General features: G+C 40.1%; 1 protein-coding gene across 1 annotated transcript in view; it reads left to right on the top strand.

Moving 5' to 3' along the window:
* LOC124792633 overlaps positions 1–21,587 on the top strand; it is a 367,209-nt gene extending 345,622 nt beyond the window's left edge. Inside the window, exons 4-7 of the mRNA XM_047257955.1 lie at positions 6,553–6,814; positions 13,349–13,541; positions 16,104–16,252; positions 19,902–21,587. Coding sequence (XP_047113911.1) covers positions 6,553–6,814; positions 13,349–13,541; positions 16,104–16,252; positions 19,902–20,153 — 856 coding nt within the window. The 3' untranslated portion in view covers positions 20,154–21,587. The remainder of the gene's footprint in view (positions 1–6,552; positions 6,815–13,348; positions 13,542–16,103; positions 16,253–19,901) is intronic.
* The last annotated feature ends 3,831 nt before the right edge of the window (positions 21,588–25,418 follow it).

Here is a 25,418-nt window from a genome sequence, read left to right as displayed (position 1 = left end):
TGATAGGGTGTTCCAAATAAGTATGGACTCTGACTACAGCTCCATCAAAAAACTAAAGAATGGCTTACCACAAGGATCAGTGCTCGCACAACTGCTGTTTAGCCTCTATATTGCAGACCTGCCGGAAACACAATCAAGAAAGTTCGGGTATGCCGACGATTGGGCCCTGGCTACAAGAGGTAGCACAATTGAAGCATCTGAGGATATCCTAACGAAAGACCTGAAGATAATGGGTGAATATTTCCGTAAGTGGACACTTCAACCAAATGCTTCCAAAACAGAGGTTAGGTGCTTCCATCTCAACATCAAACTCGCTGAAAAGGAACTCAACATTCGATTTGAAAACACCGTTGTCAGGTATAATAAAACTCCGAAGTACTTGGGCATGACGCTGGACAGAACATTATCTTTTAAAGAGCACCTAACAAATACTGCCGAAAAATTAAAGACAAGAAACAACATTATTCAAAAGCTCTGTGGTACTACCTGGGGAGCAACGGTCTCCACTCTCCGCACCTCTGCTTTAGCAATTGTACTCTTGGCTGCCGAATACTGTGCTCCGATTTGGCTAAACTGCCCACATCTAAATAAGGTGGATGTCCAGTTGCATAACACTCTAACTGTGGTGTCACCGCCAGACACCACACTTGCTAGGTGGTAGCCTTTAAATCGGCCGCGGTCCGTTACTATCACTGATTGCAGACCGAGCGCCGCCACACGGCAGGTCCAGTCTAGAGAGACTCCCTAGCACTCGCCCCAGTTGTACAGCACACTTTGCTAGCGATGGTTCACTGTCTACATACGCTCTCATTTGCAGAGACGACAGTTTAGCATAGCCTTCAGCTACGTCATTTGCTACGACTTAGCAAGGCGCCATATTCAGTTACTATAATACAAGAATGAATTCTGAACAGATAATATTGTGAATCATGTACCGTCAAGAGCGACGTTCATCATTAATGGGTTAAAGTTAAGTATCAAACTAATTACGTCCGCTTTCTGAATTCTCATTCCTTGTCATGTTCCAGACCTCACGTCAGTATAGTTCTTCCCTCCTCACGCTAGCCTGCTTGAGCTAAAACGCGTGCATTTCGGCCTCCACTCGTAACACGGTGTTGGCTCTTCTGCTAACACAAAACTAAGGATGATTTCTAGAGCAATTAAACCCACTCCAACGCAATGGCTCCCAATATTAAGCCACATCCCGCCGCCACACCTGAGACGTAATGACGCCCTTGTACGTGAATACAAAAACATCATGAGAAATCGAGGCCTGCCAATCCACCAGGTCATTGAGGCTGCAGACACTAATAGGCTTCGATCTGGGAACCCGCCAACAAGAACAGCAAGGAACTGTGTACAAGAAGGTTTCAGTATCACAAACGCATGGTCTGAAAAATGGAACGCGTGGCAAAATCATAACATGCCTTGCATCACACAAAAACCACGTGGTTTTGACCTACCACGCAAAACGTGGTCCACTCTAAATAGGGTTAGAACCTCGTCATGGCAGATGTGCTTACTCCCTGTATAAATGGGGTAAAATACTATCCCTGTGTGACTATGGAGAAAGTCAGACCATCAACCACATTGTTGAAGAGTGTTCCAGAAGAGCCTATAATGGGAGCCCCAACGACTTCCTGCTCGCAACTCCAGAGTCGATAGATTATATTAATAGACTTGATGTTTGTTTGTAATCCTTAAACATTGTTATATTAGTAATGTTTGTTTGCAATTATTAACGTTTGTTATATTAGTGATTTGTCTGTTTCTTATGCGTCTGTATTGCCATACGATAAATAAATGTGAGTGGTTACTGCTCGTTGATGTTCAAAATGGTTCAAATAGCTCTGAGCACTATGGGACTTAACAGCTGAGGTCATCAGTCCCCTAGAACTTAGAACTACTTAAACCTAACTAACCTAAGGACATCACACACATCCATGCCCGAGGCAGGATCCGAACCTATGACCGTAGCAGTCGTGCGGTTCCAGACTGAAGCGCCTAAAACCGCTCGGCCACAGCGACCGGCCGTTGACGTTTGCCACAGTCACATTAGTTTTGAATTCTATTCTCTGTCAAGTTATGACTAAGCAACGCAAACCATTTTATTATTATTACTAGATAAATGTGGTATTTTGAAAGTAGGAATTTCAATATGAATAAACGAGCTGACTGACAGGGTCAGCAGTAATCTGCGAGTTTGATTTATTGGGAGAATTTTAGGAGAGTGTAGCTCATCTATACTGACGGAAAAAATTCGTAACACAAAGAAGAAGTTGTGCGACACAAACGTGCTTCTACGTCTGAAATATGACGTCTAGTCAGATTTCATACCAGTCGCTTAAGAGTGGCTCCACTATGAGGTTGCAAATCAGGTTTACTTTAAATAAACGTGTTAGTGGTCGTGAGCGTTATTTACCTTTGAGATTGGACGTGGTGCGTTGATGTTAGTCAAGAATTCCTTTAAGGTGACAAAGACGCCATTATCAGCACCTCACTGGGTTTGAACTAGGTCGTGTCATAGGGCTACCCGCAGTTGGATGTTCCTTTTGTGATACTGGAGAAAGTCTTGGTAGGACTATAGCCACTGAATACGACTACTGGCTGCGGTTGTCACGACAGGGTACGGTCGCAAGAAGACTGGGCTGCGGACGTCCACGTGGCACTACGGAGAGGGAGGATCATCGTGTTAAGCGTGTGGTTCTGGGGCATCGTACTGCATCTGCAGCAGCAATTTGAGCTGCAGTTTCCACCAAAGTGACACAACGAAGTGTTGCGAATCGGTTACATCAAGGACAGATCCGAGGCAGATGCCGTGTAACGCGTATTTCACTGACCGCAAACCACCGCCATTTGCGGCTTCAGTGGTCACAAGCGAGAGCTCATTGGAGTGCTGGGTGGAGGTCTGTTGTGTTTTCTGATGAAAGCTGGTTCTGCTTCGGTGGCTAGTGCTGGTTAGGAGCAGCCCAGTTAGTTGCTGCACCCAACCAGTCTGCGTAGACGCACTGGACCTACACACTGAGCTACGGTCTCGGGTGCCAGTTCGTATGACAGCAGCAGCGCACTCGTGGTTATCCTATGCACTGTAACTGCAAATGTGTACGTCAGTCTGGTGATTCGATCTGTCGTGCTGCCATACATTGACAGCACTGCAGAGGGCATTTTCCAAAAGGATAACGCTCCCTCACATGCCGCTGTTGGCGTCTACTTGTAACATGCTCTATAGGGTGTCGACATGTTGCCTTGGCCTACTCGATCACCAAATCTGTTCCCAATCGAGCACATATGGGACGTGATTGGACAACTCCAGCGTCATCCACAAACAGCATTGACTGCCCCTGTTTTGAGTGCCCAAGGGAAATAGGCACGAATATCCATGCAGCACCTGTACAACGCAATGCATGTGTGTTTGCTTGCATTCAACATTCTGGCGGTACCAGCATTTGAGATATGCGGTGGCTTACCTCGCGCTTACATTAACCTGCAACCCTGCAATATTAATCATTTAAATAAGTTACATAGAAAAATGTATTCCCGAAATTTCATTACTCTGTATTAATTATTTTTTAGTGTAGAGATTTTTTCCGTGTGTATGAAGGAGATCACATATAAAACACTAGCGCGACACATTCTTGGGTACTGCTCTAGTGCTTGGTCAGATTACAGGAAGATCTCTAAGAAATTCAGAATGCCTGTTGCTAGTTTTTTTTTATTTATTTATTTATTTTTAAATTACAGAGATGCACCACGAACTTAAAAGAGAATCTGCGGTGGGAAGGCGATGTTCTTTTCGCGAAAAACAGTTGAAAAAATTTAGAGAACCGGCACTTGTCGGTGACTGCAGAACGATTCTGCTGCCGCCAATGAACATTTTCCCCCAAGGACTGCAAGGACAAGATGAGAGAAATGAGGCAATCCTTTTACCCTCACTGCTTTCGCGAGCGGGACCAGAAAGGGAAGGACTAGTAGTGATGCAAGTACCTTCCGCCGTGCACTGTATGGTACCTATGTCGATGTACACTCATGCTCATAAATTAAGGATAATGCTGATACATGGTGAAACAACGCTCTGGTGGGCGGCTTGTGCGTTTAAATCACCTCGAGGTATGACCATGCGGTGCATTTGACCTGCGGTCGTCGCACGTTGGCGCTGGCAGCAGCCCACATACGCAGAGGTGTGTTGGTGCATTTCAGAGTACAGTGTAGCGAGTAGGTGTGCAGACATTTTCAGACGTGCTAATGGTGACTGTGTGTTGAAAATGACTCAAAGAACACATAATGATGACGTTATGAGGGGTAGAATACTAGGGCGACTGGAGGCTGGTCGAACACAGCAGGTCGTACCACAAAGTGTGATCTCACGATTATGGCAACGATTCCAAAAGACAGTAAACGTGTCCCGGCACTACAGTGCGGAACGTCCACAGTGTACAACAACACAAAAAGACCGATACCTCACCATCAGTGCCCGCAGACGGCCACGGAGTACTGCAAGTAGCCCTACTCTGGACCTTACCGCAGCCACTGGAACAGTTGCCTCTAGACATACGGTCTACAGACGACTGAAAGGACATGGTTTATCCGCCCAGCAACCTGCAAGGTGCATTCCACTGACCCCTGGTCACAGGAGAACCTGTAAAACCTGGTATCAAGAACGCAGTACATGGTCATTGGAACAGTGGTCCCAGGTTATGTTCACGGACGAGTCTAGGTTTTCATCTGGCGTGCACCAGGATCCAAATACCAACCTCTTAATGTCCTCGAAAGGGACTTGTATAGAGGTAGTGGTTTGATGGTGTGAGGTGGGGTTATGATTGGTGCACGTACACCCCTGCATGTCTTTGACAGAGGAACTGTAACAAGTTAGGTGTATCGAGACGTCATTTTGCACCAGTATGTCCGCCTTTTGAGGAGTGCAGTGGGTCCCACCTTCCTCCTGATGAATGATAATGCACGGCCCCACCGAGCTGCCACTGTGAAGAAGTACCTTGAAACAGAAGATATCAGGCGAATGGAGTGGCCTAACTGTTCTCCAGACCTCAACCCCATCGAGCACGTCGGTGGACGTATCACTGCACGTCTTCAAACCCCTACGACACTTCAGGAGCTCCGGCAGGCACTGGTGCAAGAATGGGAGGCTATACCCCAGCAGATGCTCGACCATCTGATCCAGAGTATGCCAACCCGTTGTGCGGCCTGTGTACGTGTGCATGGTGATGATATCCCATATTGATGTCGGGGTACATGCGCAGGAAACAGTGGTGTTTTGTAGCAGATGCGTTTCGAGACGGTTTTCTCAGCTTATCACCAATACCGTGGATGTGTGTTCCCTATGCGCCTATGCTATTAGCACCAGTTTTGTGTAGTGCCACGTTGTGTGGCACCACATTCTGCAATTATCCTGAATTTATGAGCATGATTGCAGTTGAAAAATATATTTGACGGGGGAGGGGGACGAAAAGAAAGATAAGTAAAAAATTGTGACTCCTCAGAAAACAACCTCGTACCCGCCGCTGGTAGAAATGGCTTTTTTCTGTACTGGAAATAAACTCGCTGAAGGATGAAACTTTAATCAACGCACGGCACCCACATGAAAATGCTGTGGTGTAAATACTTGTTTTGTAAATAAAACTGCCTTTTCCTGCTGCTAGTTACTTTATTTATCCCATACGCGTTTCGCCTTCTCCTGTTCTAAGGCATTTTCACTGGGATCTATAACGATACTGTTTCGCTAGTTATAGATTATCAAACAGTTCACTTCGCGATTTTTTGTAAAAAAAGTAATTACTTGCAATTTGCTGATCTGCGTTTCCTCACATCTGGTCTGGAGGTCGCACTACCTCTTCTATCACTGCCACATATAAAAAAAAACGTAGGCTCTATCCCCTTCTCTCTCTCTCTCTCTCTCTCTCTCTCTCTCTCTCTCACACACACACACACACACACACACACACACACACAAGGTATAAACATAATAAATAGGAGTTAGTAACGAACATATACGTCGTTAGGTTGGCAACAGATAGGTAAACATACCAAAGAAGATGAAACACGTAATGGAGTCACAATACTTATGCTGTGAAAAGCAGTGTACGACAAAATAGTTGTATAGAGTGAGAAAAGAAGAATAGTCCACCACAAAAAGGAGTGAGAAACATGGTGAACAGCGTGTGGAAGGCGTGTGTGATTATATGGCAGTGATAAAAGTGGTAGTGCGACCTCCAGACCAGATGTGAGGAAACGCAGATCAGCAAATCGTAAGTAATTGCTTTCTCTCTTTTTTTTTTACAAAAAAATCACGAAGTGAACTGTTTGATAATCTATAACTAACAAAAGTGTATCGTTATAGATCCCAGTGATGAGGCCTTAGAAAAGGAGAAGGCGAAACGCGTATGGGATAAATAAAGGAACTAGCAGCAGGAAAAGGCAGTTTTATTTACAAAACAAGTATTTATATGCTCGTTACGGAGGACGGCCACACAAACAAAGCTGTGGTGTAAGTTTTGTAGCGGTCGATAGAGGTGTTCACGGTGTGACAATTTTGCGCAGGGTGAGCCCGCTGTGGTCGCAGCCGCCCAAGAAGTACCACGCGGAGCAGCCGCAGCAGCAGCCGCAGCAGCAGCAGGACGAGTGGCGCGGCCACCGCGGCGGCACGCCCCCGCCGGCGCCGCTCATCACGCGCGCCTCCCGCGTCATGGACACGGACGGCGACCGCAGCGTGCGCATCCCCTACAGCGCGCTGCAGCACCGCCGCCACCACCACCAGCAGCAGCCGCAGCAGCAGCGGGCCGCCGACCCCGCCAGGCCCCAGGCAAGTAGGCCGGTCTGGCTGCCGTCAGCGCCCCACACACGAGCAGTCTGTCTCCAGGTCGCGTGATCCGTTCACAAGTCGCACTTGTGTGGACAAATCTTGAGGCTCGTCATAAATATCAGGTGTTCATAGATTAGTTACACAGAAGTAACCTTTAACTGTGAAAAGGATAAATACGAGGGTCACTCCAAAAGAAATGCACACTATTTTTGTAAAAATTGAGATGTTTACATTTTCCCACCTCCGCGTTGCAAATGTTTTTGTGTGTGTGTGTGTGTGTGTGTGTGTGTGTGTGTGTGTAATGCCCAGTCGATGCGCTGTTGTTTCACGTCAATTCTACCAACATTGAGAGTTGTTTAGTTCTCGGGGTTTTGTAGAAATTCCTGGATTCATGTCTCGTCGCTGGGCAGCCTATGGAAAGGTTTGTAGAAGACTCCCAAATAAATTCCAAAGTACAGTGCAGTTTTAATACCAATATATTTATTTCCAGGACTCTGGTGTCCGAGCCTGGTGAACTGTACCAGTTACATCACATGTACCCAAAGTTGACATCAAACGACACAGTGTTCACAACAATCAACAAACGAGTGAGCCTACAATACATTTGCTCGCAACCCTAGCCAAAAAACGAGTGCCCCAAGGCGCCTGCGGGACCTCTATTTATACTTTTGTTAACAATTACCCACAATGAAAATTACAATTTTATGTAAAATCACAATTAAAAGTTAAACCGAATATGAGATACACATTGCTAAAAATTTACAATCTCAGTGCTGAACAAGGTGAACCTATTTTCAGCTTAGTTACGAGTTAATATAACATTTTCTGACTAATTATGTTACAGGTAACAATTACATTTCTAAATGTGTTTATAACAAATCAACTAGTGCCTGAATTTTAGTGCTAACATATATCGGAGATTCAATTAATGTGCTTTATTTATATGTTCTATTTAAATTGTTGTAGTAATTTTATAATGATAAGTTTACTGGTACATCCTGGCCATGTGCTACATTTCTTTCGGTTAGTTACAGTATTAGTTTCACATTTATATTGTGTTTTTCACATAAGAACAATGTTAATCACGAAAGCATCATTTTCGAATTATATGTATACTGAAATAGTGGTTATTTTTGTATTTAATTTGGAAACAGGTCACTTTACAATTGGACAATTAGGACTGGGGTTTATCTTTAATGCTCTCCGAGGGGTTCTGATAGGGCAATGAGATACAGCAATATTTCAAAATACAGTTTTCATTCTGCATGTGTGAAAGTTTAACAGTGTGTAGATACATCCATCCCGCTTGTTTTCAAACTTAGTTCCACCTGTTCCCGTGAGTGGCGCCGTTACAGCAAGTCTTCAAGCTGGCTGCTACACTTGACGCTCGTCAGAAGAAATGTGTTGTCATACAATTCCTGTGCTGTGAAAACGAGACAGTGGGAAACATCCACTTGAAGTTGAAAAAGGTGTACGGAGATGCTGCTGTTGATCGCAGTACAGTTAGTAGGTGGGCAAGCAGGTTACGTGATGAAAGCGGGCACGGCAATATTGAGGATTGTCCTCGCAGTGTCAGGCCTTGTACTGCATACACTCCAGACAATGTGCAGAGAGTTAACGAATTGGTGACTGCTGGCAGACGCATCACAGTGAATGAATTGTCACGCTACGTTGGGATAGGGGAAGGAAGTGTTTGCAGAATACTGAAAGTGTTGGCGTTAAAAAAGGTTTGTGCCAGGTGGGTTCCCAGGATGTTGACAGTGGCTCGCAAGAAACAAGGAAAGCGGCATGCAGCGAAATTTTGGAACAGTACGAGAATGGTGGAGATGAATTTCTTGGAAGAATTGTGACAGGTGATAAAACATGGCTCCATCATTTTTCACCAGAGACGAAGAGGCAATCAGTGGAGTGGCTTCATGCAAATTCACCCAAGGAAAAAAAAAATTCAGAACCACACCTTCTGCTGGAAAAGTTATGGCTACGGTATTTTTCGGTTCCGAAGGACTCTTTCTTGTGTACATCATGCCAAGTGGAACAGCATAAATTCTAATGCATATGTGATGACACTGAAGAAACTTCAAGCTTGACTGAGTCATGTTCGACCACATCGGCAAAAGCAGGATGTTTTGCTGTTGCACGACAACGCACGGCCACATGTCAGTTGACTATCATCTCTTTGGGAAACTGAAAGACTCTTTCACGGAACAAGGTTTGAAGATGATGACTCTCTTGTGAACGCTGCCAAACAGTGGCTTCATCAGGTTGGTCCAGAATTTTACCATGTGGGTATACAGGCGCTGGGTCCAAGATGGCGTAAGGCAGTTGATAGGGATGGAAATTATGTGGAGAAATGAAAATATTCTACCTAAAGGATGTATCTACACGCTGTAAGACTTTCAAACATATAGAATAAAAGATGGATTTAAGAAAAAATAGTGTGCATTTCTTTTGGAGTGACCCTCGTAGCTAAAAGAAATGTGTGATACAGCATTGAATACATTAAATCTTTTATTCCCGCCTAACACTCTTAGTTCCCAACATTCACGCCAGGTTGCATGCACAAATGAGTTATTCCAACAGTCATCGTGGCGTCGTATAACAATGCAGAGCATGCATAGCATTGTTTAGGGTTTCATGATTCCAAATTAGCTACTACAATTCAGAGAAAAGTCAGGACTACATATCGCAAGTCACCACCACAGACGCAAACTGTTATTAATTGGTACAATCGTTGGACGAAAACTGGTTGTTTATCCCACTGGACGTCGGACAGGGTCAGCCGACAGTGTCTGACACAGCAGTCTACACTGAAGCACCAAAGAAACTGGTACAGGCATGCGTGTTCAAATAAAGAGATACGTAAACAGGCAGAATACGGCGCTGCAGTCAGCAATGCCTGTATAGGACAACAAGTGTCCGGCGCACTTGTTACATTGGTTACTGCTGTTACGATGGCAGGTTATCAAGATTTAAGTGAGTTTGAACGTGATGTTATAGCCTGCGCACGAGCGATGGGACACAGCATCTCCGAGGTAGTGATGAATTGGGGATTTTACCATACGACCATTTCACGAGTGTACCATGAAAATCAGGAATCTGGAAAACATCAAATTTCTGACATCATTGCGGCTGGGAAAAGATCCTGCAAGAACGGGACCGACGAATACTGAATACATGACAGACGTGCAACCCTTCCGCAAATCACTGCAGATTTCAATACTGGGCCATCAACAAGCGTCAGTGGGCGAACCATTCAACGAAACATCTTGATATGGGCTTTTGGAGCCGAGGGCTCACTCGTGTACCCTTGATGACTGCACGACACAAAGTTTTATGCTTCTCCTGGGCCTGTCAACACCAACATTGGACTGTTGATGACTGGAAACTTGTTGCCTGGTAGGAAGAAAATGGTTCAAATGGCTCTAACCACTATAGGACTTAACATCTGAGGTCATCAGTCCCCTAGACTTAGAAGCACTTAAACGCAACTAACCTAAGGACATCACACACATCCATGCCCAAGGCAGGATTCGAACCTGCAACCGTAGCAGCAGCGCGGTTCCGCACTGAAGCGCCTAGAACTGCTCGGCCACAGTGGCCGGCTGATAGGAAGAGTCTTGTTTCAAATTGTATCGAGCAGATGGACGTGTACGGGTATGGAGACAACCTCATGAATCTATGGACCCTGTATGTCAGCAGGGGACTGTTCAAGCTGGTGGAGGTTCTGTAATGTGTGGGGCGTGTGCAGTTGGAGTGATATGGGACCCCTGGTACGTCTAGATACGTGACACATCCGATCACCTCCGTCCACTCATGTCCATTGCGCCAATGGATAACACCAGCGGTTGCCACTATAAATCAAGGCTTGCTTCATAGGAGTTGTAGAAAATTGATTATAGATGGGGCGTTTGCCCTGTGACAAAAGATAGCCTCGTTGAAATTTATCAATAAAACTTCAACATATACTGTATGCAGTGTTGTATTTTCTCTAAGTTACTTACCTTTTTCAAAATTAAAGGTTCCTTTTGTACAACGAATTTTTAGACACCTTGTACACGTTTCCATCATCATATGGCACTCATTTACGAAATAACAACATAAACAGTATGACATTTTGTGTTGTGTATGATATAATGATGAATAATTATTTAAACAAAAATGAATTATTGTAATACCACGTACTAAAAAGTACGATGGCAATTTTTTCTTCAACTTCCAATCAGTATTGAAAATAAAACCATCATGAAAATCCGGTGAAGATTTGAGCAGATATGTTGCACAGTGTCTCTGGTATGGCTATCTATCGCATCATGTCACAGTTTTCGGTTCTGACTGCACAGTGAGAACATAAACATGCTAACAACAAGAGTGTCTCCTGCCAAGTGCCTGCTGAGGGTTTCACCTGATTTCGGGCAGCCCACTTAGCTTAAATGTCAAGTATTTTCTTTTTCATGGCAATTCTTGACTGCACACTGCAGGTGCAATGAAGACACTCTTGCAGCGTTTTGACGGGAAGTGTTTGATCACCCATCATACAGCCTGGACTTGGCTCCCACTGAATTTCATCTCTTCATTCAGATGAACTGCTGGCTGTGAAAACAACATTTCAGCATAGACAATGAGCCACAGACCAGTGTAAGGAACTGGCAGAAATCACATTCGGCTGCCTTCTATGACAAGGGTGTTAGAAAGCTGGTACCATGCTACAACAGATATCTAAGTCGAAGTAGTGACTACATACAAAAACAGATGAAAGTTGTAGCTAAACATAGCAAATAAAACATTTTTGGTTTTCACTGTGGTTTCTATTCAGCGACCGGCTGGAGACTGAAAAAAAGAAATAAAAAAGAGGGCCCTTATGTAAAAAATTTCTCCCAGCCCCATGAAGATTCCTAATCCCATACAGTTAGTCTTGAAAATTTGTGATTGTGAAATTTTAATAGGCATGAAAATACTTGTAAGAGTAGAGCTAGACATTTCACACATCACTTACTAAGTAGTGTAACAACAAGGAGGTGAAGAATTCATGCATCAATTATGTACTGCATCTTGCAACTCATGTTTTTCGTTTTAAATCTTGAAGTATTCTCATAGTTATTAAATATTTACAGTCACAAATTTTCAAGACTATCTGTGCAGGGTTAGGAATATGTATAGGGCTAAGACAAATTATTTTATGTCTTTTACTCCAATGTAAAAATGTAGTATATTATATTTAAGTAATTATTTTCTACTTTTTAATCTTCTCTGCAACATTTTTTAATCGTTTTCAAACAGTTTGATGAGATTACAATGGGGACGTTAGTTTAAAATCAACTACAGTAGTTGTACTGAGCAGACAGACAGAGAAAAAAAGTAATTAGCCTTCTCCTCATCCCCCCACCATCTGCTCAGTCATGCCCTCCACCCACACATCATCTGGGAGGCATTCTAGAACTACTCGCACAATATGTCAGTCTTGCAGGGCAGCCAAGATGTCAGTTGTTGCCAACCCTTTTCACCTGCACTATAACCCCTATGTATCACACAGAAGAAAACAAGTTAATATTCCATTGTAATCCAGTTCTGAGCTATACTTAAAATTTCAAGTTTCTAGCTCATTGGAAAGTTAGATGGAAACTAATTGTATAATTTAGGCTGAACAGACAGACAGACAAGAATGTGACTTAATAAAAATGTAAAATGTGTATTTACGATGACCCTTTGGATAATTTCTGCTGGAACACCTTCGCAATGAAATTTGAAACAGACAACTGATTAGACTGAATAAAGAAAAGTGTAATATAATCCACCGATCCACCTGAAGAAGAGAAAATAACCATTCAAAATATGTCATGGAAGAAAATAAAAGTTACTGACACAGATATCTTTTATGTCATAAACAGTCACCATTTCCAAAACACAGCCCAGCATTGATGACATAAGGTTAGAAGTTTTGATGCTGGCTAATAGCATGGAGTCTTTCACCCTAAAGTCTCATTAGACCTCTTTTTAAAGGGTAGAGACATAGTATCATTGTGAACTGTCTCTCCAAATAGAGAATGTCCAATCCATATGTATCAGGGACTTTCTAAAAAAAGAAGGGGAAGATGTGCTTACTAGGATTCTCTTATTCTGTAGATAATGTTTTACACTATTTGGAACAATGGATGAAACACAGGAATGAATATCCCTGCAATCTGGTAGCTTCTACATGATCTAATATTCAATGAGAGGGTTCAGTTGGATATGGCATACCTGAAGAAAATTGTGGTCACTCTTGTTTGCCAAACTGATGCTGTTATCAAGGCTAGAGATGGTACTGTGAGGCATTAGCATGATGTCTCCTAAGGATGGATAATTTTTTGTTCAGGGTGCTCCATAGCACAAGTGGTTAATATATTCTTAGATGCCAATTCAGAAAAAAAATGCATTCCTAATGAGGCACAGCTCTCCCTAAGTAGTCCATTGTAAATGGGATAATACACAGTGTGAAGTGCTTCATAATGTATGTTGAAGGTCTGATCTGAAGTGAACAAACTCCTATGTCTGCAGGAGCTGCGCCAGCTGCCAGACAGCACAGCTCGTAAGCAGCATATGGCCATCAAGCGCAAGAAGCTGCGGGCACTGAGCAAACGCAAACATCCTGCTGCTGGAACCTCTGCCCAGCACCACTTGCGGCCCATGCCAGCTGTACACTTCTATGGAGACTCCTCCAACCATACTGTTGACCAAGACCGCTACCTTGGTAAGTATGCTACAACATATCTCAATTCACATCTATTGTGGTATCCATTATTTTGGACAACTGAAGAACCACTCCCTCTCCTGTCTAGTCAATGAAATTCGAAAAATGAAAGTCGTACATTATCTGTAAATGTTATCTCTTAAAGATGGAAATTTCAAAATAGACTTTCTCAATATCTTCAGACACATCTAATGAAATGATATTTATGGTCCTTCCAGTATGGTTAGAAACACAAAATTTCATGGAAGGAAGGAAGGACAAATGTTTGGAATGTAGCATTTCATTGATATTGAAATCATGAAACACACAACACTAGATTGATCTTTGAAGGTTAGGAGAAGGAATCAGCAGTGACACTGCTAAAGTCATCTGCATTAAATGATTTGGGGCAAATATGGAAAGACTAAATCAAGATTGTCAGGTGTCAATGTGAACTGTGCTCTGTACAAATACTTGACAAATCCCTTGACCACTGCATCACCCCTTGATAATATAGAATTCAGTCTGTGGGAAGTTATCATGTTAAAATGAAGGTATAAATCACTTTTCACAAGAACAATCAATTGCTTAAAGATTCTGAAGACTAACAGATAGGTCACTAGTCCAATACATCACAGAGGTGTACTTCTGTTTACAGAAGACCTTAGCTCACCACTTTTGGCACTAAAGTATCGTGTCTTTGTAATCATTCAGGTGATAATTCCCAGAAAAGATGTGGTGAGCTTCTGTAGAATTGTCGCCAATGACATCCTGCACTCGAGTGATGTTTCTCCCAAACTTTTTCAGAAAGAAATGGTGACAGATGCATTTTCTATAAACAAAGAGTTTCTTGTGTTGCTGTTTTTGTTGATCTTTTGAAACTACTCCTACCAAATTCTACAACTTTCATGTTGTTTTTTATCCTGTACCCCACATTTTGAGACAGATTTTCTCTTCTGCATTACTTACTTTATGGCATCAACTATGTCAAGGATTACACTAGCTTTTACATACAATATTTGGCTAGCCCCAGACCTCAGTATGTTAGTTTATTTAAGAAGCTACTGCTGTGTGTCACACGTTATTTAAGATACATGATTTTTTTAACTGTTTGCAAGATAACAAAGTTGGGCTTATTGGCAGCTGCAGCAACTATTAAGCATCAACTAATCATACAAGATAGTGTTACGTCAACCAGCTGTTGTTGCTTCAGTGCATAACTTCATAAATTTAGGAGTTTAGATTTGTAAACTGTGCAATTTGCAGAAATTTCATTCCTCTCGTGTTTCTAACCACTATGCTAATTTAGATTGTGGTATTCATGTCAGTAAAATCATTTCATAAATGCAATTAGAATGTGTTAGTATATAATATTTAGTCTTGAAAAGAATGCTAATAAATGAAGCTTCTTCATTTATATTTGTGATGCGAAAAAGATTTACTCACTTCATCGCTTTTGAAAGGAGAGAGGCTTGAAAAGAACTTAAACTGGGCTGAACACAAAGCTACACCCAGCAAGAAGGTGTTGTCATCTCTGCACATACTACAAAAATACAGAAAGGTCCTTCTTTTGGATCTGAGTGAAAAGCTTATCACATTCCCTTGCACTTTCCGTTTTTTTGCTACAGTGCTGTCGTCTTGTAAATACTGTACTTTCTCAGGAATGCTTATGATGGCTGTAGGTAGTAATGGACATGTGCAAACTGTGTAGTCAAACATTAGTCATTTTGGTTATATTTAACCACATTATGAGCAGTTATCATGGCTATCGCAGACAAGCACATACACTTCATCTGTTCTACCATTCAGTTATCATACACTCTTTCCTGTCTCATATTTACATTAATTATTTGTTTGAATAGCACGCTCATTGCTACCAGACCTCTTCTGATGCATTCTGTTGTACCACAATGTTTTCCAGATCCTTTCCTGCAACAGGAAAATATTACTCTGTAACGGTCTCCTTCACATAATCAGAAAAGACTCACATTTTCAGCTGCAAGAAACAGCAAAGAAACTGTCTGCTAAGACAACAACAACATATTTCTGCTTGGATGACTGATCTGAATGCAAAGAGCTATACCCCTCTCCCTCTTTCCCTGTAGTCCCTAAATTTTACTCAGATATCTAAAGTTCTAACCCAAACTGTGTATATCTGCACTTCTCTTTATTGCATTAGTTTTACTCATTTTGTTACCTTCCTTATGTCTAAATTAGCATTTTCTACAGTTACTATCACTATTGTTATATCATAGCTCTTTAATCATTATTGTTAATATGAATTCTATTAACTAAATACTACCAGTGGAATTGTTATAACATTATCATTTTGCCTGAGACATATCCAAAGCTAGATCAAATAATTTTTCCTTTGTTATTATCACTTTCATTTTTGTTCTTCACATTGTAGCCATTAACATTAATAATTAAATTGCAATACCAATAATTCAGGGTGTCGTGTAGGTGTAATTTCTTAGGCTGTCGTCAGAGAGAACCTGAGGGTCTAATTAGGTTAACTGAACAAAGAAATAAAGCAGAGCATCAGTGTTCCATATATATTAAATATATACTAAATTTTACCAGGAAATGGACGTCTTCGACCAGAGAACAAATTGTTTACTGACTGGACTCCGGAGGATTGGTTCCATAGACTTGGCATGGATCAACATTTCACATACGAGGGTGGAGTGGTAACTGTTAGGAGAAGTGGCCTTTACTATGTGTATGCACAGGTGAGTACAACTATATTTAAAAATATAAATCGTCATTCAAACTAGGAACACTGTAATCACAGATTGATGTAATCAGAATTCATGTATAACAAAGCTTAAAATGGCTGATTTGATCAAAATTTTAACAGCCAGCTAACAACTACTCTGAAGACTAACAGAAGATTTTGTTTTAGCCATATGAAATTAATTTCACTTGTGTCTCAATTTTGCTCATATCAAAGAAATGTATATTCAGATTCTAGGTGTCATCAAACTAATATATTTGTTCCTCAAACATAGTGTCATCACTGGAGGAGATTTTCACCATCCAATAATTGAAAAGGATAATTACAGTTTTTGTAAGTGCTGGTTGTGATGAGACATCCTGCAAAACAGTACTAAAAGTTTTATTTGGAAACTACTTACAACAGGTAGTCAGAAACCACTCATGAGCAGTAGAGATTGTTGCAATGAACATGTTATACATGAGAATCAAAATAGCCCCATACAATGAATATTTCAGTGATTTTCATTCTGTTGAAGTCATATTTTGTACAAAATCATTATCGAAGCAGTTCACCAGTGAAGATAGAATTGCCAGAAAATTAGATTAATAATTATTACTCTTAAATTGTAAAGATCTAAATGAACAGAACCCTAGACATATTAAAACTGTTGTACAGGACTTTTAGACTAGGTCTTTGCCTTTTTCAAGCAATGAACAATCCAAACTACTGAATTTGTATCATCACCTAGTAAACAGTTTTCATATTGGGAAAGTTTAATTCAGTGCACACTTCAAAGGAGAGTGGAAGTAACTTTCTGAGAGTAAGTTAGGACAAACTGTGTATTGACAAACTGTAAAAGAGCTCTTGAGTCATATAAAAGTTCTCACAAACTGTAAAAGTCCAGTAGAATATGTAATACTGTCCCAGAAGAAGCTAAGTAGTACCGTGGTGTAATGGCTATGATATTAAGGTGTTGAATGGAGGTTTATTCAGCACTTACACATACAAGAGTGCGGAGCGAACTGCCTCCAGCCAGAACACAAACAGTATATATACAATATAATAGAAGGAAACATTCCACGTGGGAAAAATTATATATAAAAACAAAGAGGAGGTGACTTACCGAACACACAAACAAACACAAACATACACACAAAATTCAAGCTTTCGCAACAAACTGTTGCCTCATCAGGAAAGAGGGAAGGAGAGGGGAAGACGAAAGGAAGTGGGTTTTAAGGGAGAGGGTAAGGAGTCATTCCAATCCCGGGAGCGGAAAGACTTACCTTTGGGGGAAAAAAGGACAGGTATACACTCGCACACACGCACATATCCATCCACACATACAGCCACAAGCAGACATATATATACAGCTACAGAACATTCCAGTACAATGATACTTGACATTTGTGGATGTTTCTAGAATGTACTCAAACCGAATATAGAAATTAAAATGGTACAGTCCAGGTGAGTTTTGAACTCATGACCCTCCACTCAACAGCTTAGTATTGATTGAATATGATGCTCCAGAGTCCACAAGAACTTGGGCTGGTCGGCCATCCATGAGGATATTGATGTAGAAGATTATCCACCATCCATTCAAAAGTTACACAAACCCAGCAGTATTACCTTGAACTCATACAGGCCCTCAGGGGTGATGACTGCAGTTTCCTCATTATCAGCCTCATCTACTTCGATTTTCCAGTATCCTGAGTACATGTCCACCTTAAGGAGAGAGCAATGTCACAGAAGCAGCTCAGTAGTACTGTGGTGTAGTGGTTATGATACTAAGCTGTTGAATGGAGGCTTGTGAGTTCAAAATTCACCTGGACTGTACCATTTTAATTTCTGTATTTGGATTGAGTACATTCTAGAAGTATCCACAGAAGTCAAGATTCATTGTACTGGAATGTTCTGTAGCTGTATATAAACAGTATGTGTTCTGGCCGGAGGCAGTTCGTCCCGTGCTCCTACATGCAGCTGCTAAATAAACCTTCGTTAAGTGAAGTTAGTGCTCATCATTAATCTAATTACAGCATCTATGTGACAATACTATTGAGGTTACTAAAGCTGTAGAAGGAAACTTTTGTCACCTGTGAAATCACTGAGGATGTCTGGATACAGGAAACACTGCAGCTCTTTTGGATTTATTTGTGTAGTTTTCATATTCATGTTCTACTCAACTTTGACTGGAAACATCTGCGGTGTTAACATGTTTGTATCCTTGACAGAAAATTATTTTCAAGACCTTTTTAGTGCAGTTTTCACATGTGCAAGATAACTAGACTTTCAGCTACTCTTTTTTATTCTTGTTTGTTTTGAAGTATCACATGTTACATAATGAGTACATATCATAAATATAAATTCTATGTTTGCATAATAATTAAACTTGCTCATAATAATTTATTACAACAAACCAATCATCTTTTCACACATTAGATGTATCTTGCCTATTGTGTATATTTAAGTGCCATATAACAGATTTGCAGCTTCATTTCATACAGAAAACTTCTTGTTGAAATTCTAATATGGAAAGAATAGATGGTTGAGTTCCAGACAGGAGCAATGGAAAGAATACTAGAAACACATAAGTCTTCCAACAAAGTCCTATCTCAGCAGCAGAACAAATCAATACATATGGTTACCATCTCCATCTGGTAGGAGCTGACTGCAACTTTGTCTCATGTGAGTACCAATCTGTTAATAGGATGGGGTAGGGGGGTAAGTAGGAAGCATGTGGCAGGGAGGGGCAGGGGAGAGAAGAAGACAGGAAGAAAGGACTTACAGATGCATTGGCAAGGTAGGAGACATTGTGTGTCCTGCAGTGGAAGCTGTTAAGGGGATAGGCAGGTGGATGCCAGGGACTAGTGAAGATTAAGACCACGAGTGTTTCGGGAACAGAGAATATGTTGTAAGGAGAGTTACTGCTTGCATAATTAAGGAAACTTGGTGTTGGTGGAAGAATCCAGAAGCCATAGGCTGTAGAGCACTCATTAAAGTGAAGTACATAATTTTGGGTGGCATGTTCAGTAACTGGTTGGTCCAGTTCTCTCTCGGTCACAGTTTGACAATGGTCACCCATGTGAAAAGACAATTCGTTAGTAGTTATGCCCCCACAGAAAGTTGACCAGTAATTGCAGCTAAATTCAAAGATGACATAGCTACTTTCACAGGTGACCCACCTTATGTTGGTATAGGAGATGCCAGTGACAGGACTGGATTATGCAGTAGCACAGCCTCACGATGTTGCACCTAATGGACCTATCCTGACTCCTCCCCCTCCCCGCTCTGTGTATGCTCCAACAGGCAGCACTAGTAACTTTTCCTACCCCTACCCTGCTATCCCTCTCCATCCTTGCACTATGCCTCCTCCTTACAGATAATACCTATCCCAACAGTTTGTTGCTCACATCAGACAAAGTTGCCATTGGGCCTTAGCAGCCATGGACAGAAGCCATACATGTTGAGTTGTTGTTTCCATGTGTGAGTCTTCTGCTTTCTGAGGAAAGACTTTGTTGGAAATCTTATATATTTCTAGTACTCTTTTCACTGTGCTTGTCTATGACTCGACACTTCCTCGGTGTGTTCAGTAGCAGTCTTCTTTTCAAATCCCATACTTTCCATTGTTTGATCTTGTTGTAATTCTATGTTTCTTCTATTCGCAGATCTTTTATCTGGATGATAAGAGCACCAATGGGTTCAAAGTACTTTTAGATGGTGAACCAAAGATGCAATGCTCACTACACATCCACATAGCAGGAACAAAATCAAATACGTGCTTCACAGCTTCTGTGATGTACATTAATGAAAATAGTAGGCTTAGTCTGCATGACATTGAAGCTAACCGGTACTCAGTATTTGACAAATCAAAGAGTTTCTTTGGCCTTGTGAAGCTCGGAAATGCCAGGCTGCCATAAGGAAAGGCAACCCGTACAAAAAGTGAAAACGGACATTAGTGCTTCACAAGCACCATATCAATATGGACATGCTAAGTTATTGCCACAATAACTGTGACACAGATCTCTTTTACATGTAGTATTAAGAAGTTAAACAATTTATTATGTCTGAAGTTTTATATCTTACTGAAAATATTTTTGAAAGCAATTTTGCTTATTATAGGGCAGATAAACCATGAAAAAACCATTGCCTTAATATACAAGAAACACAAAAATCTTTTGAAATCACTAATCACATGACACATTTTATCAATGCATAATGAACATACAGTAAATAAAATGTAGTAAGTGTTCCTGTTATCATATGTAACATGAATGGAATTCATTAGAACTGTAATTGTCCTAAAATTAATTTATAAATATTTATTCAGAATATCGATTTGTTAATAGGAGAGATGAGTGTAAATATTTTAGAGATTCTAATTTTTTGTAGTTTTCCTAATGTAAATAGTGAAAAAATTAGATGTTCATTAATTCGTATTTGTTATAAATTTGTACAAATAATATAGTAATTTCTCATGTGCATCACAAAAATTGCTTGAGAGATTGTCGTGGACCACATTTTCATAGATCTGCTGACAGATTTTATTTGTACCTTTATTTCAATGATCATTTAAAGTGAGAATCATTCCCGAATTTAATTGGTCTGCACAGTTCATAACATGTACAGATAAAGTAAAAAGTCAATTAGAAGCTGGCACAGATAAAACAAGAGAAAATATTTTATTCAATAAGAGGGATGGTCACTCAAACTTAATGATGACTTCCTAGTTTTCTAAGCTTGTATTGCCTTTCTTACTGTTCAATCTGCAGAAAAGTTGGAAGGGGATGCAAAAATGCTCAGATCTCAAGCACAATAGAGATACAGGGAAAGAAATAATTGATTGCATTTTTATAAGTTCTACTGATCTCAGTTGTGTCTCTCTTGAGCATTAGTCATAAATGATTATTCTGTTTTAACACTGGAGCAGAGCATCTTTTATTGTAATAATAATAATTAACCTCCAAGGATGGAATTCTTTGTCTTGGAAGTTTAAGAAAAGAGGCTCATTGTTAATTATATATCAATATTTCTATACTACTTTATCCCCTACTTTATCCAGGGTATAGCATTTGCTTTATCTGTCTTTTTCCTTGTCAACATTACTGTGGACCATCTTTGTACATAATATTTTTGTGACATTTTTATTTTTGTACTGAGATTTGAAGACAGACCCTTACACATCATCATCTGCATAATAATTTAAAATGAAAATCATCTTCATTGTAATTCATTGATGTCAGTTATGTACTCATGAGACCATTTGGTATGATGTCCCTATGTATTAATTATTAATACTCTATGATGTGACATTAATAAAACTATTTAATGTAACCTTATTAATAAGATATCTGATGCAGATGAAATGTCAAAATCCTGTATTTTGATGTTATAATAAAATGAATAATTTAATTTCATAAGATTGAGGTACAATTTATTTATTACAAAATTTTGAGAAATTTCATTTCATATTCATTTTTCTGTCTCTAGTGTTCTCCTTAGTCTAAGGTTTGATTCTGAACAACAATACTGTGCTCCACTAAAAACTCTTGAAATTTACTTATTTATCACATACTGATAATTGATTTTAGCAGAGATTATCTGATGAAGAACATTATCTATGGCCTGCACCAAACTAGAGATGGGCAAACTCATTCGTCTTTGGGAACCAGTTCACTGGTGATCATTACTTTTTGGAAACTGTTTATTTTTACTGGTTCACCATTTCTTTTTGTTTAATTATGCATGCTGTATGGATTTTAGATGCATGGGACATTTCATTTTGGAAATCATTAGGGAATTCAATATCATGAGGCCCACAATATCAAGAGTGTAGTGTGCTAAGAATACCAAATTTGAGGCACTGCGTCTCACCGTGGACAAAGTAGTGGCTGACAGCCTTCATTTAATAACTGAAGAAGCAGCGTAGAGTTGTCAGTGCCAACAGACAAGCAACACTGAATGAAATAACCACACAGATCAATATAGGACATACATTCTTTAGGACAGTGCAATGAAATTTTGGGCTATGGCAGCAGATCAATGTGCCATGTCACCAGACCACAGTTGTTCACAATTGATTTGAAAAATATTCTGGATAATTTGAGCAAATGATTTTTCCATCCAGTTTGCCTGACATGAATCCCATTAGACACTTATGGGACATAATGAAGAGGTAGGTTCATGCACAGCATCCTGCACCAGCAACACTTTTGCAATGGCTCAATATTTCTGCAGGAGACTTCCAATGACTTGTTGAGCCCATGCCATACAGAGTTGCTCCACTATGTTGGGCAAAAGGAGATCCAACATCATATTAGGAGGTATCCTATGATCTTTGTTACCTCGGTGTACGTCCCAAAGGCACCATAAAATGAAACAAATGAACTAAAATATACAGTCATTTAACATTAAGCACTACGAGATGGCACATGTAGCTCATTCAGTGTAGCAGAGGATTGACTATCAAATAGGAGATTTTCAGTTAAGGAAAAATAAGTACATGGCACACATCATTCCAACCATTATAATTCTACAGGCATCAGAACAAAACTGACCATTATTCTGCTGTTGACACACACCTGTGCAGTTAATGTGGCTTTCTCTGTGTTGTCCCATCTTGATGGCTCCCAGGCTGCCCTATTGCTCACATGTACTCACAATAAGCCAACCAGGCAGCAGACATCTTCCTTTTACAACTGCCTCCAGTGTAACTTCTCTCACTCCACATGCGTCCAGAACATCCCACTGATCTATGCAAGCCTCCACTTCAACTCAATCACCCTAACATGAACATATCTCAGGTTACTTTTTCCAGTACAAGAAAAATTCCTCTGTTGAGCCAGCATTCCTTTCCCCCACCTGGAGCTCTCTCATCCAAGTTGCACTCTTGTGGTACTGTCATTTCTATTCTCTGGACAAGCATAAGAAATATGTTGCTAACCTCAACATCCAAAATAGCTGTTTCATGTCCTATTGGTGCTGCCAAGAAGCTCTTGGGTGGTTAGGTCAAAATAATTCATGACATTTCCAGTGGCTTAATTCCCTCTATAGTGGTTGATATCACCTCCCATTCTGAAAACAAAAGACACAAGGCCCTTACTGCAGATTTTACTCTATTCATATACTCACTAAAAGAGTCCCCATCACTTTGTTAAAGACCATAATCAGTATCGATCAAACATCACATTTCTGTAGCAGGGATTATCTATTGGCAAAACTGTCTACAAAAACTTTCAACTGTTTCCCACAGTGCTATGGTCCTAGCCACTCACAGAGTAAACTTTATGCCTGAGTAAATATCTCAAGAATTCCAGTACCCCAGAACTCAAACACATCTTCCTGCTCACAGAACAACACCAAGTAAGTATCCTGAGTAATATTGACCAAAAATGTTTCCCTTTCCCTCCATATTCCAACAGGAGGCTGTGCTAACTACTTGTCCCACTGTTCAAAATCTAAACAAAGACCCACTAATTCCCTGTCCTGTCCATCTTCACCACCCTGCTCCATGTTTTATATAGACCATTTCCCCTGTAACAAATATGCCAGTCCTAGTATTCACCAATAGGATGCAAGGAAAAACTGTCCACACAGAGTGTATCAATTCAACTCAATTGAGTTGATAGAGTGGGGGAAAATTTGTCCTTCAGCATTAAATATACTTTTATGACCTTTGTCTGGATAAACTCTCCACCACATTGCTGTTCACCCCTTCTTTATATAGTGACTCCAAATCACACACATTTCACATAATGTGCTATCCTGACCTGCATCCTCCTCAATTGGGGCCTCTTCCAGAATACCTAGGGCACAGCCATAAAATACAACCACTTTCCACTGAACACCATCTTCCTCAACTGGGTGAAACAGTTTGCCCTTGGACACAATTTTGAGGTAGTCATTCACAAATGAAAATAATTGATAGTATTACCTGCATAGCCACATGGCAGGGGCTATTTATGGTTATACATAGTCTCCTACCAGCAGGTCACCCTGTGTGAGGCTGTGTGATCCTGTCATACGTGCGGGCATGTGCATGCTTCTAATCACTCTCTTTCATTAATACATTGAATAATGATTGAAAAATTACTTTTAAAACATCACAAATATCTTCCGTGACTTCATTTGCGGTACATTATCTCACATATTGAGATAAAATAAGAGGAACAGTTAGAAATTACCTGCAGCTACCATGTTTTCATCAGCAAACATTATTGTCCTTAGTGCAGTAATTTAAGTGATGATTCCTGTCTCCAAAATGAATCTAGGATTCAAATTCACTTCATGTACATATACAAACACGTCACACATAATTTGCATTGTTCTTTTTTTTTTTTCAACAGCATTTTAATGTGTGTAACATAACACAAATTTTTAAAAAAAAGCACCCTGTAGTACCGAGTCCTTCCTGGAAGAACCATTCAAAAAATTATGTAAAGTCAGTACAAGGCAACATCATTCTCAAGCTGTTTAATGTTTTATTAAATAATAATTTTTCTTTACACAGTTTCTGTTCAGCATCATCCACTTCATTAGACTAATCTATTTATACTAGAATTTAAACTTCTACATAGAGAGAATTTTACTATACATGTCATCAGTTGCAAATGACTTTGATTTAACTTTAGTGACAACAAATTGAACACTTTTAAGGATAACTTTTTGAGAATAGAATTTTAATTACATCTTGCTACTGACAGCATTTAGATGAAAAACTTTCAATAAACATTAATAATGAATGCAAATATTTTATGCTTTACAATTTTACTGTAGAAAATCTTTTTTTCAAATCTTTTCTTTTTGAATGCTTTCAAATTAAAGCATAATATTTAGTAAGAAATAATGATTAAATTAGGTTACCAAATTGACAGTTATTAGAACAGAATGATACCAGACTGCCTAACAATGCAGAAAAAGGTGGTATTTTCATTAATTACTAAAAAGTATAATATATTGGCATAGTGATTCAAAAAATCTATATTCTGTAACTGAATAAATATATATATCTAAAAAGAAAGATGATGAAACTTACCAAACAAAAGCGCTGGCAGGTCGATAGACACACAAACAAACACAAACATACACACAAAATTCTAGCTTTCGCAACCAATGGTTGCGAAAGCTAGAATTTTGTGTGTATGTTTGTGTTTGTTTGTGTGTCTATCGACCTGCCAGCGCTTTTG

The sequence above is a fragment of the Schistocerca piceifrons genome, chromosome 1, assembly GCF_021461385.2.
Source record: "Schistocerca piceifrons isolate TAMUIC-IGC-003096 chromosome 1, iqSchPice1.1, whole genome shotgun sequence".
Classification (NCBI taxonomy): Eukaryota; Metazoa; Arthropoda; class Insecta; order Orthoptera; family Acrididae; genus Schistocerca; species Schistocerca piceifrons.
The sequence above is the reverse complement of the archived record's forward strand: the minus strand, read 5'-3'. Positions and strand labels throughout refer to the sequence as shown.